At 47.1% G+C, this 20,550-nt stretch overlaps 1 protein-coding gene across 2 annotated transcripts in view; it reads left to right on the forward strand.

Moving 5' to 3' along the window:
* The window catches only part of CABIN1 (calcineurin binding protein 1), a 267,407-nt gene that overhangs the window by 86,595 nt on the left and 160,262 nt on the right, over positions 1–20,550 (forward strand). Inside the window, exons 24-26 of one of the 2 annotated variants that reach the window (XM_030218338.1) lie at positions 18,138–18,398; positions 19,219–19,370; positions 19,499–19,677. In XM_030218338.1, the coding sequence (XP_030074198.1) occupies positions 18,138–18,398; positions 19,219–19,370; positions 19,499–19,677 (592 nt within the window). The remainder of the gene's footprint in view (positions 1–18,137; positions 18,399–19,218; positions 19,371–19,498; positions 19,678–20,550) is intronic. The other variant, XM_030218339.1, reaches the window with a different exon arrangement.

Genomic DNA, 20,550 nt, shown 5'->3' on the forward strand with positions numbered 1-20,550 from the left:
ATGGAGTTCAAACATGCGTGGGATATGCATAGAGGAATCCTGTGCAGAAGGAATGGATCCTCAGAAGCTTAGCTGAAATTGGGTGGCGGAGCAGTTGGGGGGAAGAGGGGGTGGTGGTTGGGAGGCGAGGATAGGGGAGGGCAGACTTTATACGGTCTGTACCAGAGCCGGTGATGGGAGGCGGGACTGGTGGTTGGGAGGCGGGAAATACTGCTGGGCAGACTTATATGGTCTGTGCCCTGAAAAGGACAGGTACAAATTCAAGGTAAGGTATACACATATGAGTTTGTCTTGGGCAGACTGGATGGACCATGCAGGTCTTTTTCTGCCTTCATCTACTATGTATGAAACGGAGTCGGAGTCACTTTCGGACGCTGCCGCTGGAGCCTGGAAACGAACATCGCTCGCACCAACCTCCACCCTCGCCCCCATCCCCGCCGCTGCTCCGCCCCCCTCTGTGCCGGGCCCCCTGCACTGACCTGACAGTGCCTCTCACCTCCGTGTGGAAGCACTGCAGGCAGCAGCAGAGCGATCTGCTGCTGCCTGCAGCGCTTTCACACGGAGGTGAGAGGCGCTGTCAGGTCAGTGCAGGGGGCCAGGCACGGAAGGGGGAGGGAGCGGTGGCGAGGAGGGTAGCTGGAAATCTCGCCCATTTTAACAGGCTTAACGGCTAGAATTAGATAAAGGGAACCTGAGTAAACACACAATAAATGACATGATAATTTAAAAACTGTTGAGAAACAAAGGAGCTGTTTTACTAATGTTCAGTGAAATCTGGTCTTAACGCATTTTAATGTGGGATGTTTCCACACACTAAACCCAGATTTCTTGCAGCAGTTTTTTAAACAGAGATTTTCTGCCATTAGTGCCCAGAAAAAAAATTAATGTGGGAGCACTTACTGCCTTCTATTTAGGGGGCACAAAGTGGTCCCACGTTAACTCTGAGTTATCCAGTTAGTGCGCACTAATCCTAGTGCACTAGCTGAATTATGTGGGAATGCCCACTCTCTACTTATGACATGTCCCCTCTGAAATATATGTGTTTTAAATAGATAATGCGATGGTTGGCGCATGCAGATGGAAAATACCACAAAATGCTTTAATTCATTATGAGGTAGCCTATTAGCTTGCGCTAACCACACATTAAGGTCTTAAAGCCCTTCAGTAAAAGGGCCCCAAAGTTATTAAACACCTATATCAACCCATGCGAAAAGTAACTGCCCCTTTAGTTAATCAACCAGTTGACCAAATTTAATTGATAATTAGATTCAGCTAATAGAACATAGCAAGGCTTGATTTTAACCAGCCCTGTTGAATTTAAATCTCACTATACGTTGAACCTTAGCATGAGAGTGAAGTAGTTGCCACAAATTTTCTACAGGAGTGCTATGCTATAAACAAAGGAAAATCCAGAGGAGATGAGGAAAAAATTGATGAAATTTATCAGTCTGAAAAGGGTTACAAAGATGTTTCCAAAGTTCTAGGACTCCACCGAACCACAGTGAGGGCCATTGAGGGGCATTTTTGATAAAACTTCTAAGTCCTATTTTGGACGTTTTGCTAAAAACGTCCAAAATTGTGTGGTGAATATTGCTATTCTGGACCCGTCTATCATTTTGGTTCGAAATTTGCCTTTTCTAAACATTTTGTGCTTAGTGTGGTTTTCTTTTCAGACCATTTTGGAAAATAAATCATCCAAGAGAAAAATGCCCATAAACCAGACATTGGTATGTCTGAGGGCCATTACTTTTAGTAGACTGGCTATACAGACATCCCAGCAGAGCAGTGGAGCAGCCTAGGGGGCACTGCAGTGCACTTCACATAAAAGGTCCCAGGTACACATCTCACCGTTACCTCCTTATATTGTATGGTGAGCCTTCTAGGAGCAGAAAAATATCTACTGTACCTCATTGTACACCACTACAATGGTTTTCAAACTTGCAGGTGTCACCTATGTGTAGGTACAGTAGGTATTTAGTGTGTTTTGGAGGGCTCACACATTCCACCACGTGTACCAGTTAGAGTGGGATGTGGACCTTGGTTCCTTTCTTTACAGTCCACTACACTGACCTCTAGGTTACTCCTGGGACCTGCTTGCTGCTCTAATAGGAATGGCCATCATATATGAAGCTGTCATAGAGCCTGGTATGTACTGTCACTGTCACAACTTAGGGGGCTGGGAGGGGGTCATTGACCACTGGAGGAGTAAGTGGTTCCCAAACCTGATCCTGGAGACATCCCAGCCAGTCAGGTTTTCAGGATATCCACAATGAATATTCATGAAAGAGATTTGCATGTAGTGGAGGCAGTGTGTGCAAATCTCTTTCATGAATGTTCATTGTGGATATCCTGAAAACCTGATTGGCTGAGGTGCATCCAGCACCAGGTTTGGGAACCACTGGGTTATGCCTTAATCCATCCAATGGTCATTTGGGTCACCTTTTTGTCACTTAGTCATGGTTGAAACAGGTATAGCCAAAAATGTTTTAATTTTGGCACTAGGTGTTTTCATTTTGTTCTATTATTGCAGAAAACGTTTTATCTTTTGGTGCTTCCCAGGTCCCACCTAAAACATGCCCCCAACACGCCCCCTTGAAATTTGGGAGAACTGTAGAGCAAAACTTCTAAAATTGGGGAGTGTAAAATCGCAACTTGGACATTTTTGAGAGAAAAACGTCATTCTGCCACCTTATGATGTGTTTTGGATGTTTTCTTGTTTTGAAAATGAGCCCCATTATCGCCAAATAGAGAAGTCTTGGAACAGTGGTAAATCGTCCCAACAGTGACCAGCCTGCCAAAATTACTCCAAGGGCAGTGGTGTCTGTAGACAGAAATATTTGGGGTGGCAACAAGGGGGCAAGCCTTTCTGCACATCACACACCCCTCCCCCCTTTTCAGTTAACAATAGAAGACACCATGGCTTTCTATGTATAAAGAATCCTTTCTCTTCCAACTAGTTTAGGCTTCTGGTCACCACATCTCAAAAAGATATAGTGAAATTAGAAAAGGTTCATAGAAGGGTGATGAAAGTGATTAAGGGGATGGGGGAGGAAGAGAGGAGAGAGTCTAGAGTAAGCAGTGACACATGAGGGCTTCCCTGCTGTACCTGCAAGTTTTCTCCAGATCTATATTCTGGTCCTGCTGACCTCATCAGAACGGGACGGGCATCAGTGACTGAAGCCCACAGCTCCCTGCGACATAGCCACAGGGTATGCAAGTCTCCTTGTGAGCCCTGGGGGGGGGGCTTGGAAATTTTGTTTGTGGAGCCTCCTGCCTTCCCTCTTCTTGGAGGTACTGTTTCCCTGTTTGTTTTGGATTAAATTATATTATGGGAAAAGGAAAGCTAATGCTAAACAGCTAGTGGTGTGCACTTCTACTCCAGGCCTTAAAGAAAACAATTTGGTGTCCTTGAATAGGGGTGCTACTTCTGTGATTGCTGGTATGGACTCAGGTGCTTCACTAAGTTCAGGGGAGAGGCAGTCCTCTCAACCACCCATTCCTTACCATCTGTGCCCCATTGGAGGTTTGTCCCAGGAAGGTTTTTCCTCTGGTGGGAGAGATTTCGCAATGCAACAGTCTGAGCCACAGCCACCTTCATTTGATTTTTCTTTGAAACCTGTTGAATTTCCTAAAGAAGCCCCAACAGAAAATGTTGAAGCTCCACAAATATCTATATATGATGTGTGAAAAGTGGTTAAGAGGACTGAGACAATGCTAAAAGGTCCTGTACAACAACTCTGTGTTTCTTCTTAGCAAGTTGTCTCAAAGATGGACAATTTGGACTCATAAGATTCATTTGCTGTTGTTTTTATCAAGAAATGATCTTTGTTGTCACCAACAATAGACTACCATCTATAGAGCATTCATAAGTAGCTTAAATGGATCCTCAGATGGCCCTTGAGCAGTAGTAACTTGCTATGCTCTACTGGGTCCACTTCCTCATTGGTCCAAATGACTTGTATTTTTAACTTTTTCATTAAAATTTTAGAATTTTTCACAATACTCCTTTCACTTATCTTAATTATCCAGTGTATTATATAGAAACGGCCACTCCTCCCAGCAAAAATAAAGGCATATAGTGCAGCACTGAAATTCACAATACAGCATTGCAAATAAAGCAAGCTCTTGAGCAGTGTCAAAAACATTATGAATAATACCCCTTTCCCCCTTCACAGACCCCTCAAAAACTCCAACTCTCCCAACCCCCCCCCCCCTTACACGTCCCCCGATCCCCTTCTAACAAAGAATGCAAAACAACATAAACATCACAAGTTTACTATTGTTTTGGACATAGTCTAGCGGCAAGCTCTGCTTACTGGCTTCAGCTCAGATAACAATTAGATCATTCTTTTAAGAAATCTGAATCTCAAATTATGGTATTACAACAAGCATGAACATTTTGGATTAAAGATAGCTTGTATTTACATAGCCAGACAGAAATATTAGCAGATCAGCTTAGGGTACCAACTTGAGATTCTTGAATTTCCTGTTTATCCTTTGTCTGCAGAAATATTGCTTGGGAAACATTTCAAAGTTTTACTGTTTACCTAATGCTGATACTCTTGTTACAAAATGTTATTATTTACCTAGGAAAGTACTGAGGGAGGCCCAAGATGAGTTGGCACCTGTTATATTATCCAATAGAGATAATGAGATGGATAATTTAACTGCTTTTTTAGAAACGTCTCAGGATGATATATTATTGTGGTCCTAGCGTCTTTTTCTTCAGAACTGGATAAAGCTACAATTCTCCGAGGACAAGCAGGCTGCTTGTTCTCACTGATGGGTGACGTCCTCGGCAGCCCCTCCAATCGGAATCTTCCTAGCAAAGTCCTTTGCTAGCTCTCGCGCGCCTGCGTGCACCGCGCATGCGCGGCCGTCTTCTCGCCCGAAACCGGCTCGAGCCGGCCAGTCTTCTTTCGTCCGCACTCGGTACGGCTGTGTTTTTGTCGTGTCGAGCCCCGGAGAGTCGACCTTGCGCGTCCGTTATCTAAATCGACGTGTTTTTCTTCGGAAAAGTTTCATTTTCGTTCGGAAAGTGCTCCGGAAACCCCCTTGGGTTTCGTTTGCCCCTTCCCGTATTTCCAGTTTTGCCCCGGTAAGTTTTCTTTCGTTGTCGGGGTAGGCCTCTTTTCGGCCTCGGTCGAGATTTTTCTCCCTTAAAGTTTTGGTGCTCCAAATTCGTCATTTCGGATTTTGACTTCGCCGGCGTGATTTTTCCGCCCATGACATCGAAGCCTTCCAGCGGCTTCAAGAAGTGCACCCAGTGCGCCCAGGTAATCTCGCTCACTGATAGGCACTCTTCGTGTCTTCAGTGTCTGGGGGCCGAGCACCGTCCCCAGAACTGTAGTCTGTGTTCCCTCTTACAAAGGCGGACTCAAGTAGCGAGATTAGCCCAGTGGAACGTTTTGTTCTCGGGCTCTTCGTCGGCATCGGCACCGGAGTCATCGTGTGCATCGACGTCACCAGCGTCCAGACCTTCTTCCTTGGCTGCCAGTGCATCGAGTGCATCGAGGCATCGGCCCTCTGCATCGGCGCCGAGACATCGGATAGCTGCATCGACGTCGGTGGTACCGGGACCTCGTCTCCTGATGTCGTTGGACGGTGGTGCATCGAGTGGAGTGCAGGTGAGGGCTGTCCATTCCCCTGCTGGTGGCGGTGAGCCCTCGGGTGGGTCTCCTCCTACCCTGAGGGCTCCTGCGGTACAGCCCCCCCCGAGATCGACCCCCTTCGGTCTCGGCCCCGAGGAAGCGACGGATGGATTCTACGTCCTCCTCGTCGGTGCCGGGGAGCTCCGGTGACATGCTTCGGAAGAAGTCGAAGAAGCATCGACACCGGTCCCCTCCCCGCGTCGGCACCGAGAGCTCTGGGTCGCCGAGGGAGTCGGCACCCAGCAGGCATCGGCACCGAGAGGACCGCTCACCCTCTGTTCAGGAGGTGTCGATGCGCTCCACTCTGGACAGCCCGGAACAGCCTCCACGCCCGGAACAGGTTCTGACGTCGACGCCTGCATCGACCTCCATGCCTTTCTCTGCAGCCGCTCTGAACGAGAGCCTCCGGGCCGTTCTCCCAGAGATTCTGGGAGAGCTGTTGCGCCCTACCCCTCCGGTACCGGCGGTGCTTGCGCCTCCGGTACCGTCGAGCGTGGCGCCGGCTGGCCCATCGCCCGGGGTGAGGTCCCCGACGTCGGTACCGCGTGCGGTGCCGACTGCGGCCACCTCCCAGGAGGGCTCCCCGACTACGTCGGCGGAGGGAGCTTCGCCGATGCGGGCGAGGGAGTCTACCTCTCGACGCCCCCATCGTGGACGTGGCTCCACGGAGTCGAGCCGGGCGCGGTTGCAGACGCAGGTCCGTGAACTTGTGTCTGACACCGAGGGTGAGGCCTCGTGGGAAGAAGAAGAAGATCCCAGATATTTCTCTGACGAGGAGTCTGAGGGTCTTCCTTCTGATCCCACTCCCTCTCCTGAAAGACAGCTTTCTCCTCCCGAGAGTCTGTCTTTTGCTTCCTTTGTCCGGGAGATGTCTACGGCCATCCCCTTCCCGGTGGTTGTGGAGGACGAGCCCAGGGCTGAAATGTTTGAGCTCCTGGACTATCCTTCTCCACCTAAGGAAGCGTCCACTGTTCCCTTGCACCATGTCCTGAAAAAGACATTGCTTGCGAACTGGACCAAGCCACTAAGTAATCCCCACATCCCCAAGAAGATCGAGTCCCAGTACCGGATCCATGGGGACCCAGAGCTGATGCGCACCCAGTTGCCTCACGACTCTGGAGTTGTGGATCTGGCCCTAAAGAAGGCTAAGAGTTCTAGAGAGCATGCTTCGGCGCCCCCGGGCAAAGACTCTAGAACCTTAGACTCCTTTGGGAGGAAGGCCTACCATTCCTCTATGCTCGTGGCCAAAATTCAGTCTTACCAGCTCTACACGAGCATACACATGCGGAATAATGTGCGACAGTTGGCGGGCTTGGTTGATGCTCTTCCCCCTGAGCAAGCCAAGCCTTTTCAGGAGGTGGTCAGGCAGCTGAAGGCGTGCAGAAAATTCCTGGCCAGAGGAGTTTATGACACTTTTGATGTTGCGTCCAGGGCCGCTGCTCAAGGTGTGGTGATGCGCAGGCTCTCATGGCTGCGTGCCGCCGACCTGGAGAATAGACTCCAGCAGCGGATTGCGGACTCGCCTTGCCGTGCGGACAACATTTTTGGAGAAAAAGTCGAGCAGGTGGTAGAGTCTCTCCACCAGCAGGACACCTCATTCGACAAGTTCTCCCGCCGGCAGCCTTCAGCTTCTACCTCTACAGGTAGACGATTTTTCGGGCGAAGGAAGACTGTTCCCTATACTTCTGGTAAGCGTAGGTACAATCCTCCTTCCCGACAGCCTGCGGCCCAGGCTAAGCCCCAGCGCGCGCGCTCTCGTCAGCAGCGTGCGCCTCAGCAAGGCCCCGCGGCTCCCCAGCAAAAGCAAGGGGCGAGCTTTTGACTGGCTCCAGCAGAGCATAGCCGACATCCAAGTGTCAGTGTCGGGCGACCTGCCAGTCGGAGGGAGGTTGAAAGCTTTTCACCAAAGGTGGCCTCTCATAACCTCCGATCAGTGGGTTCTGCAAATAGTCCGGCAAGGATACACCCTCAATTTGGCCTCAAAACCTCCAAATTGTCCACCGGGAGCTCAGTGTTACAGCTTCCAGCACAAGCAGGTACTTGCAGAGGAACTCTCCGCCCTTCTCAGCGCCAATGCGGTCGAGCCCGTGCCATCCGGGCAAGAAGGGCTGGGATTCTATTCCAGGTACTTCCTTGTGGAAAAGAAAACAGGGGGGATGCGTCCCATCCTAGACCTAAGGGCCCTGAACAAATATCTCGTAAAAGAAAAGTTCAGGATGCTTTCCCTGGGCACCCTTCTCCCCATGATTCAACAAAACGATTGGCTATGCTCTCTGGACTTGAAGGATGCCTACACACACATCCCGATACTGCCAGCTCACAGGCAGTATCTGCGATTTCAGTTGGGCACACGCCACTTCCAGTACTGTGTGCTACCCTTTGGGCTCGCCTCTGCGCCCAGGGTGTTCACAAAGTGCCTAGCTGTGGTAGCAGCGGCGCTTCGCAGGCTGGGGGTGCACGTGTTCCCATATCTCGACGATTGGCTGGTGAAGAACACATCCGAGGCAGGAGCCCTGCAGTCCATGCAGATGACTATTCGCCTCCTGGAGCTACTGGGGTTTGTGATAAATTACCCAAAGTCCCATCTTCTACCAGTGCAGAAACTCGAATTCATAGGAGCTCTGCTGGATTCTCGGACGGCTCGTGCCTATCTCCCAGAGGCGAGAGCCAACAACTTGTTGTCCCTCGTCTCGCGGGTGCGAGCGTCCCAGCAGATCACAGCTCGGCAGATGTTGAGATTGCTGGGCCACATGGCCTCCACAGTTCATGTGACTCCCATGGCCCGTCTTCACATGAGATCTGCTCAATGGACCCTAGCCTCCCAGTGGTTTCAGGCTGCTGGGGTCTAGAAGACGTGATCCACCTGTCCACGAGTTTTCTCGAATCCCTGTATTGGTGGACAATCTGGTCCAATTTGACTCTGGGACGTCCTTTCCAAATTCCTCAGCCACAAAAAGTGCTGACAACGGATGCGTCTCTCCTGGGATGGGGAGCTCATGTCGATGGGCTTCACACCCAAGGAAGCTGGTCCCTCCAGGAACGCGGTCTACAGATCAATCTCCTGGAGTTGCGAGCGATCTGGAACGCTCTGAAGGCTTTCAGAGATCGGCTGTCCCATCAAATTATCCAAATTCAGACAGACAACCAGGTTGCCATGTACTATGTCAACAAGCAGGGGGGCACCGGATCTCGCCCCCTGTGTCAGGAAGCCGTCAGCATGTGGCTTTGGGCTCGCCGTCTCGGCATGGTACTCCAAGCCACATATCTGGCAGGCGTAAACAACAGTCTGGCCGACAGACTGAGCCGGATTATGCAACCTCACGAGTGGTCGCTCAACTCCAGAGTGGTGCGCCAGATCTTCCAAGCGTGGGGCACCCCCTTGGTGGATCTCTTCGCATCTCGAGTGAACCACAAAGTCCCTCAGTTCTGTTCCAGGCTTCAGGCCCCCGGCAGACTAGCATCGGATGCCTTCCTCCTGGATTGGGGGGAGGGCCTGCTGTATGCTTATCCTCCCATTCCTCTGGTGGGGAAGACTTTGTTGAAACTCAAGCAAGACCGAGGCACCATGATTCTGATTGCTCCTTTTTGGCCGCGTCAGATCTGGTTCCCTCTTCTTCTGGAGTTATCCTCAGAAGAACCGTGGAGATTGGAGTGTTTTCCGACCCTCATCACGCAGGACGAAGGGGCTCTTCTGCATCCCAGCCTCCGGTCCCTGGCTCTCACGGCCTGGATGTTGAGAGCGTAGACTTTGCCTCTTTGGGTCTGTCAGAGGGTGTCTCCCGCGTCTTGCTTGCTTCCAGGAAAGATTCCACTAAGAGGAGTTACTTCTTTCTGTGGAGGAGGTTTGTCGTCTGGTGTGACAGCAAGGCCCTAGCTCCTCGCTCTTGTCCTACACAGACCCTGCTTGAATACCTTCTGCACTTGTCTGAGTCTGGTCTTAAGACCAACTCTGTAAGAGTTCACCTTAGCGCAATCAGTGCATACCATTACCATGTGGAAGGTAAGCCGATCTCAGGACAGCCTTTAGTTGTTCGCTTCATGAGAGGTTTGCTTTTGTCAAAGCCCCCTGTCAAGCCTCCTACAGTGTCATGGGATCTCAATGTCGTTCTCACCCAGCTGATGAAACCTCCTTTTGAGCCACTGAATTCCTGCCATCTGAAGTACTTGACCTGGAAGGTCATTTTCTTGGTGGCAGTTACTTCAGCTCGTAGAGTCAGTGAGCTTCAGGCCCTGGTAGCCCAGGCCCCTTACACTAAATTTCATCATAACAGAGTAGTCCTCCGCACTCACCCTAAGTTCTTGCCAAAGGTCGTGTCGGAGTTCCATCTGAACCAGTCAATTGTCTTGCCAACATTCTTTCCCTGTCCTCATTCCTGCCCTGCTGAACATCAGCTGCACACATTGGACTGCAAGAGAGCATTGGCCTTCTACCTGGAGCGGACACAGCCCCACAGACAGTCCGCCCAATTGTTTGTTTCTTTTGATCCCAATAGGAGGGGAGTGGCTGTAGGGAAACGCACCATATCCAATTGGCTAGCAGATTGCATTTCCTTCACTTACGCCCAGGCGGGGCTGGCTCTTGAGGGTCATGTCACGGCTCATAATGTTAGAGCCATGGCTGCGTCGGTAGCCCACTTGAAGTCAGCCTCCATTGAAGAAATTTGCAAAGCTGCGACGTGGTCATCTGTCCACACATTCACATCTCATTACTGCCTGCAGCAGGATACCCGACGCGACAGTCGGTTCGGGCAGTCAGTTCTTCAGAACCTGTTTGGGCTTTAGGATCCAACTCCACCCCCCGAGGGCCCTGTTTGTTCTGTTCCAGGCTGCACTCTCAGTTAGTTGGTAAATTTTTTAGGTCAATCTCAGTTATGTCCTCGCCGTTGCGAGGTCCAATTGACCATGGTTGTTGTTTTGAGTGAGCCTGGGGGCTAGGGATACCCCATCAGTGAGAACAAGCAGCCTGCTTGTCCTCGGAGAAAGCGAATGCTACATACCTGTAGAAGGTATTCTCCGAGGACAGCAGGCTGATTGTTCTCACAAACCCGCCCGCCTCCCCTTTGGAGTTGTGTCTTCCCTTGAAGTGTATTGTCTTGCTACATACTGGACTGGCCGGCTCGAGCCGGTTTCGGGCGGGAAGACGACCGCGCATGCGCGGGCGCGCGAGAGCTAGCAAAGGACTTTGCTAGGAAGATTCCGATTGGAGGGGCTGCCGAGGACTTCACCCATCAGTGAGAACAATCAGCCTGCTGCCCTCGGAGAATACCTTCTACAGGTATGTAGCATTCGCTTTATGTGAAATTACTTTAGAAAGAAAGATGTCCTGTATTGTGGATGGAAAATACAGATATTTCCAGATGTCTCTTAGGCAACTCAATTAAGACGTAAGCAATTTCTTCAATTAAAAGCTAGGGCCTTAGCTTTAGGGGCTACTTTTTTTTTTTTTGTAAGTTTCCCTCCAAATGTTTGATTACTTTATCTGATGTTAAATGTGTCTTCTTTGAACCAGATCATTTGGAAAGACTGTTATTAGATAAGGAAGTTAAATAATACCATCATGAGTGGTGTGAAGTAACATCACCTTGAGTTTAGTTCAGGTATGTTGTGATGAGTTGTCCTAATTTCATTATTGTTTATTTTCTTATTTAATTGTTCTCTTCTTTTTCCTGTGATGTGGGCTCTGTTGGTTTCTTGAAACAGTGCTTGGTTGTACTTGTTTGATATTATAAATAAAAAAAAGGGGGGGTGATGGGACAATTTCCCTATGTGGACAGGCTAAAGAGGCTATGGCTTTTCAACTTGGAGAAGAGACGGCTGAGTGAAGATATGGTAGAGGACTATAAAATACTGAGTGGTAAAGAACGGGTAGAAGTAAATCGCTTCTTTACCGTTTCCAAAAATACAAGGACTAGGGGGCATGCAATGAAGCTACTAAATCAGAGAAAATATTTCTTTGCGTATAATTAAACCCTGGAATTTGTTGCCAAAGAATATGACAGGGTTTTAAAAAGGTTTGGATAATTTGCTAAAAGAAAAGTCCATAAGCCATTATTAAGATGGACTTGGGAAAATCCACTGCTTATTTCTAGGATAACTATCAAAATAAATATGGCAATAGTCTACCAATGGAACGATAATACTCCTTGGCAGGAGATCTATGCGGATGGAGAGAGTCTGTACACGCTGAGTATTCCCTTGACAAAGCTGCAAATGCGAAACAGGCGCCTGTTGGGACCATAGCTATACCTGAGATCGTTCAAAGCTAAGTGACATTAACTCGTCTCCATGGTCTCCAACATGAAACTATGTGAAAATTATTGCAGTCATATCATCTGAATGCATGAGAGATATATAGACGTGCAAGTTATTGTGGAGACTATAGTTGTAAGAAGTTGCCTCCGGCATTGGAAAGTATAACGAGAAAAGACAATATGAGTGCAGTCATGTGAAGACATGCAAGATATACAGAAATTGTAAAAAATTAACAAAGTATTTAAAAAATATTGAAAAAAAGACAAAAAGAATTGAAAGAATAATAGCTAAGTAAGGAACATGGGATACAGTTGCACGTTACACTATATCACAGAAGGTTGGAGGTTGTCGATAATTATAAATCATCATGGTATATGGGCTCACCCGGATTGGTGGTAGAAGCAGTAGCCTAAGTGACTGAATGAGACTGCTCCAATATCACTTAATAATTATTTGCACTGTGAGTCTTATGCTCTACCATTTGACAGTTTTGTGAGTATTTCTAGGATAAATAGCATATACACTCAACATTCTGTTGGCTGATTAGCTTACTAAAAATAAGCTTACTGTTTAATTTGGATGTGTTTATTTTAAATGTTTTCTACTGATTTTTTATATTAAAATATAGGGGAATGTGGAGGAAAATACTTTAGTTTTAACATTGCTTTATCTGTCATTGAAACTGTTCTATTGGCTACTGAATAACTGGCATCACTAGTCAAAAACCTCCACCTCCCTGTATTTTATTATTTTACTAGTAAAAGAGGCCCGTTTCTGAGCAAATGAAACGGGCGCTAGCAAGGTTTTCGTCGCCAACTCCCTCCCTCCCTGGCCAACCCCTTTGTTGTTCTGCCATTACTCCGCCCCCAACGTCATGACGTTTGACGCGAGGGCGGGGCCCGGAGCGATTTCCCACCCCCGCCTCCCTGCCTCCCTCCGTGCCAACCCCTTCGTTGTTCTGCCATAGCTCTGCCCTCGAGGGCGGGGCCCGGAGCGATTTTGGTGGCTTCACCACCACGAACCTTTTTGAAGGAAGTCAGGGCTTGGCTTCACTGACATCAGTGTCCTCAGAACGTTGAAGGTGAGTTTTATTATAGTAGATTATTTTTTTTCTTGAAGCTTTTTTTAACTTTTTTGCTTTTTATTTTTAATTATATCTGATTTATAATTAATTCAAACAGCAGTGATAACTTACCTTTTGTTGGCAAAGCTCTGTGGAGCCTCTCTGTTTCACTGTACTTCTTCAGGAGCTGTGTCCTCCCTCTGGTTGTGCTTGGGTGAGTGCTGCCTCACCCACTGTTTCATAGGCATGGTAACCCTTCAATTTACTGCTCCAGGAGGATGATTCTTGTGATCTCCAGGCTCATCTTGCCATCTCCAGGCCACCTCCTTGAGTCCGGTAGAAGAAACTCCGGGGGTGGGGGGGGGGTTCTTTAACTTGCAGGGACCCCTTCTGGAAACGCTGCCAGTAGGCCTCTTGGGTGCAGCCTGCCCTCTCCAAAATGGAGGTTTTCACTTCCACGTAGGTGGCCGTTCCACCAGAATTGACATCTTGGAATGCAGTCTGGATGCTACCGGTCAGTAAATTCCCTAGGTAAGCTGGCCATGACGCTTCTGGTCAACCAGCAAGGCAGGTTCTCTCAAAATTGGTCAGGGAATAGTCTGGGTCATCCTCTGGTACCATCTTCGGTAACTCCTGAACCATAAGGTGCAACCTGGGAGACTGCAAGGCTTGTGTCACCTGTGTTAGGGAGCTCTGTTGGGCTTTCAGAGATCTTTGGGAGGTTTGCTGGTGTTCCCCATTGCCTTTGTACTACTTGCTGCAGCTGGCCTTCCATTAGGGCCTGGAGTAGCCTCTCCATGTTTTTGCTGTAGAAGCCTCACCAAGAAACGCGCACTACATTTGGATAACAAAACCTGCCTGTCCGGCAATGACTATATGTCCGTCCGTCCCCTCAAACTAGGGCAGGGCTAACCCCTATTGCCCGATGTCCTCAATGTAGTATCGTTGATAGGCCCAGAGTCCTGGAGATCAAGAATTTGACTTCCTTTGGCAGGATAAGCTGTAGCTCCCACCAGTACCACAACATGTGATACTGTGAGTGGAGGGTTGAGGGTGGACCTTCACAATAACACAGCCAGATAAAGTTCTAAACATGAAATAAGTGCCTTATTAAACTTCAGTCTGAGGCCTGTTCCTTCACAGGCCCAGGAACAAAGGTAAAGTCTCTTTTACTTCAGAGAACAAAATCTTAACCAGAGTCCTGACTGACAGGGCCCAAAACACAGTCTGTAGTTTGTGATTGCCATGCCCCAAATGCATTCTGTAAGTTTCTTCTCTCTCTCTCTCTCTCTCTCTTCTCCCCCCCACCCCCCACCCCAGGTTTGGCCCCAGCCAGACCTCAGAACAAGGCTTACAAGTCTTCAAATAAAAAGTTGGCTTACCTCAGCCGAGTCGCAGTAACTAGACGTATGTTGGTGCTTCACCTTTTCCTTTTCTGGGCCTCCTTAACTACCGGCAGCCTGAAGAAACACTAGAGGGCCTGCTGAGGGTAAGGAAGAACGAGAATGATACTGGACCACACAGGTCGGTGGAAGAGGGAGAACATCCAAAAAATTGCAGACCTCTATAACTTCAGCTAAGGCCAGTGTTCATGACTCCACAATAAGAAAGAGACTGGGCAAAAATGGGATGCGTGGGAGAGCAACAAGGCAGAAACTTCTGCTATCCAAGAGTAACATCAGTGCTAGTCTCACATTTGCAAAAACACATCTGGATGATCTCCACGCCTTTTGGGATAATATTCTATGGAGAAACGAGTCAAAAGCAGAACTCTTTGGACAACACAGGTCTCCCGCTATGTCTGATGTAAAGAAAATACAGCATTCCATAGTAAGCACAATACATGGTGGTTGTAGTGTGAAGGTGTTAGGATGCTTTGCTGTCTCAGGATATGGAAGTCTTGCAGTTATTGAATGAATCAAGAATTCTGCACTGTATCAGAAAATTCTTAAGGAGAATGTATAGTCAACTGTCCATAAGCCAAAGCGTAATCAGGTTCTACAACAAGGCAATGATCCAAAGCACAAACGTAAGTCTACATCTGAATGGCCGAGGAGAAACAAAATTTAAGTTTTGGATTCCTAGTTAAAGTCCTATCTTAAACCCAATAAAAATTGCAGGGGGCAGGGCCTGATACAAGCAGTTCATGCACACAAACCTACTTTCAAGTAGTTCTCCAACGAAGAGTAGGCTAAGATTCCTCAACAGTAATGTGAAAGACTGATATCAAATTATAGGATGCATTTGGTTGCAATTTTTGCTGCTGAAGGTGGTTCAACCAGTTATTAAATTTAGGGGGCAGTTTTTTGACAAGGGTAATATGGGTGTTGGATAACTTTTGTTCCTTAAATAAATTATGTAATAATTTATAAACTGTGCTATGTATGTATGGAGGTTCCCTATGAGACTTATTTTCAAAGCACTTAGACTTTCAAAGTTCCATAGGTTACTATGTAATTTTGTAAGTCTAAGTGCTTTGAAAATATGCCTTTGTCTACTATTACATGTTGTTTAACGATGAGAAACCATTCAGTGTGACATATACGCAATAATAGGGGAAATCAGAAGAGGGGCAAAAAAATTTCACATCACTGCATATTCTACCTTAAACCAAGGCAGATTACAATACATTGATAAAGCAATTCCATCATAAAATTTTACAAAATATATATGTATGACATGACCAGCTACCAATGAACAGTAAAAAAAGGTAAAATAAAATCTACTGTAATAAAAAGCACCTCCAACGTTCTGAAGCTGACCGTGGCACACTTGGAGTGAAGCGTTCGTAAAGTTTGTCAGTCTGTCACCATCTCTCTGTCCCGCCCTCACGTCAAAATGTGATGACGTCAAGGGCGGAACAGTGAGAGGGAATGGCACGTCACACGCATGAGGGTGTCGTCTTCTCTCCCTTCCTCCCTCCCTCCCTCCCTTCCAGTTCCAGCCCCCTCCCTCCGATTTTTTTTTTTAAATCATTTATTTATAATTTTTCATTTTACAAGGGTCAGTGAGATAAGACAAGGAGATCAATTAAACAGTAAACAGAAAACGTGGTATTAACCTGATTATCCCCAGATATTTACTCATCTAATTCATTATTCCACATTGATCATCTGGTTGGCTTCTTCAAGACCAAATACGGTGTATAGTCAATTCATTTCGTTGAGAACATACTTATAGTCCAGATTTTAGTTAGAAATAATACATCTGATTACATTCTCTCTCTTTTAAAAACCAGAAATTATTTAACAATACATATACTTAAGTCTCTAATTCAAATCCTGCTGTTAAAGCAATCCCAGTTTTCACAGGCTTCACTCCTTTCGAAGTAATAATTAAGGAAACATTTGTGAGGAAAACTTTAGGAGTCATACCTGGAACTCTGGGAAAAACAATAATCTCGATATTAATCATCCATAATAACATCCACCTTATCATTCAAAGTTTCTGGTCCATTATCATTTTCAGGATCATAACCACTTCTAGCTTGTGTAGAACTTCATTTATTATATCAATTTTTCACTCTCAAAGGGTTCAGTCAAATTGTCCATGTAACTCTCCAATAAGACTATATCTGAAGCAAAGTTATTTACTACCGCCGTCAGGTCCCGAAGCGCCTTCCAGATGGCATTCAATGTAACCTCCACGGAAGCCAAAAACTCCAAGGTGATTTCTGTTGAGGTGTTTAGGAGTGGTTCCGACGATTCAGGTTCCGCTGTAAACGTCCTCCGTTTCAGCATATGCCTCTAACTCACTCCTCCACTCCTTTGGACATGGTGGTTGAATAATTTGGGTGCGATGGAGTTGTTTTTCCAGGTCCAAGAGCGTCGACGCTCCTTCGCCGGCGCTAATCAAAGGACTCGCCAACCCTTTCACCAGTGGGCAGTTCGATGCGCAGCGGTCCCGCACTTGCTGCTCAGGGCACAAAACGCTGGCCATCAGCGGCTGACTGCTGGTTGTTCCCTTCCTCTCAGTTAAGGAAATTGCAATTGCGGAGAGGGAATTTACATAAAGAAGACAAAACTTCAGAGGGCAGCTGGGCCGCTGGGCATACGAACTTCAGGCACCATCTTACCACTCTCCCAGTTTGGGACACTCTTTGTCTGGTTTCTCCTCAGAGGCCTGTCTGATATGGGTAACCCTTCAGCATAGCCCTCTGAGTCATTGAAACACAGAAGCCCCTCCACCACTACAAGGTGGTGTCCCTTCGGAGGGGCCCTCCCTCCGATTTTTAAAAGTCATCTTCACTTACCAAGTCAGGGTTACGGCGGCCGGCAGCAGCGGTAAAACACATGCAGGCTAGGCCCTTCTCTCTCTCTCAGCTGTGGTCCCGCCCTCATTTTCTGTTTCCGCAAGGGCGGGACCACAGCTGAGAGAGAGAGAAGGGCCTAGCCTGCACACGTTTTACAGCTGCTGGCCGCCGCCGTAACCCTGACTTGGTGTGTGAAGATGACTTTTAAAAATTGGAGGGAGGGGGCCTGGAACTGGAAGAGAGGAAGGGAGGGACGACGCCCCTGGAACTGGGAGGGAGGGAGGAGGGGACCCTGAAACTCGGAGGGAGGGGACCGTGAAACTCGGAGAGAGGGAGGGAGGGAGGGGGACAACCCTGGAACTCAGAGGGAAGGAGGCAGGGGGGGAACGACCCTGGAACTCGGAGGAATGGAGGGAGGGGGACAACGACCCTGGAACACGGAGGGGGGGGATATGAACTGAGAGGGGAGACACTGGAACTGGGAGGGGGGGGGCCCTGGGACACACTGTCAATCTCACACACACACTCTCTCACAGACACACTCGCACCCAGTCTCACTCTCTGTCACACACTCGCACAGTCACTCTCTCTCTCTCACACAGTCATTCTCACACACACTCTCTCAAACATACACACTCCAAGGAAAACCTTGCTAGCGCCCGTTTCATTTCTTTGAGAAACGGGCCTTTTTACTAGTAAATAAATATTATACAAGACAAAGTAGCCGATGACCTGAATTCTCACTACCCATATGAACATTTGCATTGCTTACTGGTCCAATCATAAACAGCCAGTGAGGGTTCTGAAATGTAGGTGTTTTCTAACACTAGCTCAATACTAATCACAGATGAAGATGGAGGTTCTTAAGTTTTGGGTGAAGATGGCTATTGAGAGGCTTGAATGGTTTCTTCTTTTGTAGATGGAAGAGCGTCGTGATAGCATGCTGGAGACAGCCAAACAGTGCTTCAGTGCAGCATCCCGCTGTGAGTGTGATGGTGATGAGGAGGAGTGGCTCATTCATTACATGCTGGGCAAAATAGCTGAGAAGCAGAAGCAGAGTCGTGCTGTCTACCTACAGCACTATAAGCAGGCAGGACACTATCTACATGAAGAAGCTGCTCGATACCCCAAAAAAATCCATTATCACAACTCTCCCGAGCTTGCTATGGAGGCACTGGAGGTATGTCACTTTTAACCTTTTCACTTATGGTGGGAGAAATGATCCAAGCCTCCTCATTTGACTTCTGTTCTGGTCTATAGTCGCAGATCCGTTTGGATAGTAATAGCACACAGAATTTGCAGTTATAATTTGCTCTTTTTAATTCCAGCTCAATTAAAAATGTGACTGGGTCTGGCACTGTGAACCTTATTCACAACTGCTCAGATTTTCCACTGGTGCAGTGCTGGTCCAGGGCTGGAGACCATTCATGTTTAAATATGTATGTATTGCTGTTGCTACCAGGAGTAAGAGCTTCTTGCCCTTTGCTCTGTGCAGCTTTCAGAGAGTTTTTGCCTTATGGTACAGGAACTCCAATGCTAGTCTGGGAGTGTCAAGGCTCATGAGTCTAGAGAATGAACAGAATTTCATGGCTCTGGTTCACAGCTGTGTGGTGCAGAGAGCAGGAAGCTGCACTTCCCAAGGTAGATAAGTAGTAGAGATGGGGGTAGGGGGAGGGGGTCTTCCTGCAGGGAGTGACTAGCTCAAAGTAGGTAGGGGGGGGGGTTCTCAGCTGATGTCTCCTAAATTCAAATACAATTTGTTGAACTTGTTTTTTTAGTCATGTAATATGTTCATTTTTTATAATTAATTTTTGATTGAGCCATAGATAGTCGGTACTTGGGGTGAGATTATTGTAACTCAAAGCACAAAAGTCACCGCACTGTTGCCCTATGTTATACCCAACTGCTTGCTGTTCATCATTATCTACCTCTTAAGCCAGCTGATTTTAGCTTATCAGGCATCAGACTGAGGTCTTGAGGTGTTCTCGCTTTTCTAACAGGTGTATTTCCGGCTTCATGCCTCTATCCTGAAGCTGGTGGAGAAGATGGATTCCAGCATGGATTCTGAGATGCTCTTCACCTTCATGAAGGATTCTTCAGAGGGACCCTTTGCCAGGGGCGAGGAAAAGAATACACCAAAAGTTGCAGAGAAGTGAGTGCTGATCTCTAGGCCATGGAATTCACTGGCTTGGTATTTGGGCTACTTTTGTTTTGTACCAACTGCCATTCAGGCATTGTGTAAAGGCTTATGCTTTCCTCTGATTTTTATTCCACGTGCAGGGAAAAGGCTTGCATACTGGATGAGGATTCCCATTCTTCTGCTGGGACAGTGCCGGGCCCTGGGACATCCCTTCCCTCTTCCTCTGGTCCAGGTCTGACATCTCCACCTTACACAGCCACTCCGATTGACCACGATTACATCAAATGTAAACCCTCCCGTCAGCGGGCAACGCCGGACGGTACAGTCCCCTGTTCTCAATACTGCCAGCACAGGGAGGTGCTCTAATCACAAAGGGTGTGATCAGGGGGCAGTCAGTTTCTCACTTTTGATTGCATCACATGGATTAGGGTGATGGTTTGTGGTGACATGGGCAGTATTACTGCACACAGCCAGGTCTGCACAGCTAATCGGACAGGATGAAACAGAAAGGGCATGTGAGCCCCCCAGTGAGTCAAAATAGATCTTATATGGCATAGTACAGTATTGATACTGTCTGCTAACAATAATACTGTATCTATTTATGTTTAAATAGGTATTTCTGTTTTGCTTTGGCAAGGAATTATATCATGTTCAAGGCAGAGCAAAATCATCATAAAATCTAGCATATATACACAAAATTTAGCATAAAATGCATTATTTCAGAGTTTGACTTTATTAATTGAGATATAGCAAGTGCAATACAACTTCACACAATATGACAATATTATCACTGAAAGCACTTATAATGGTAGTAAATAAAAACTTGATGCATTAAGTCAAAAACTATCCAGGGATTCATTAAATATGATAGAATGGTCTACATTATCAACTTAGTAACCTACTGAACTTAAAAGAGCCTGAGGCCTAATTAAGTAGTGATATGTATATTTGTGAGCTGATTTATAATATTATATTACAATTTATTCTTATAGTCCGCAACAACCATCAAGTTCTATTTGGATTACAGAAAAAAGCAACTCAGACAAATCTGAGGAATTAGAAGTAATAACACATAATACTTAACAAGCTAGAAAGCTGTCTAAATGGGCCATAAATAGTTACAATTCTTAGCTTAACTGGCAAAGTATTCCAAACCCGAGCAGCCAGAAAAGAAAAAGTGGGGGAAAAAACT

This window comes from Microcaecilia unicolor, chromosome 11 (assembly GCF_901765095.1).
Source record: "Microcaecilia unicolor chromosome 11, aMicUni1.1, whole genome shotgun sequence".
Taxonomy (NCBI): Eukaryota; Metazoa; Chordata; class Amphibia; order Gymnophiona; family Siphonopidae; genus Microcaecilia; species Microcaecilia unicolor.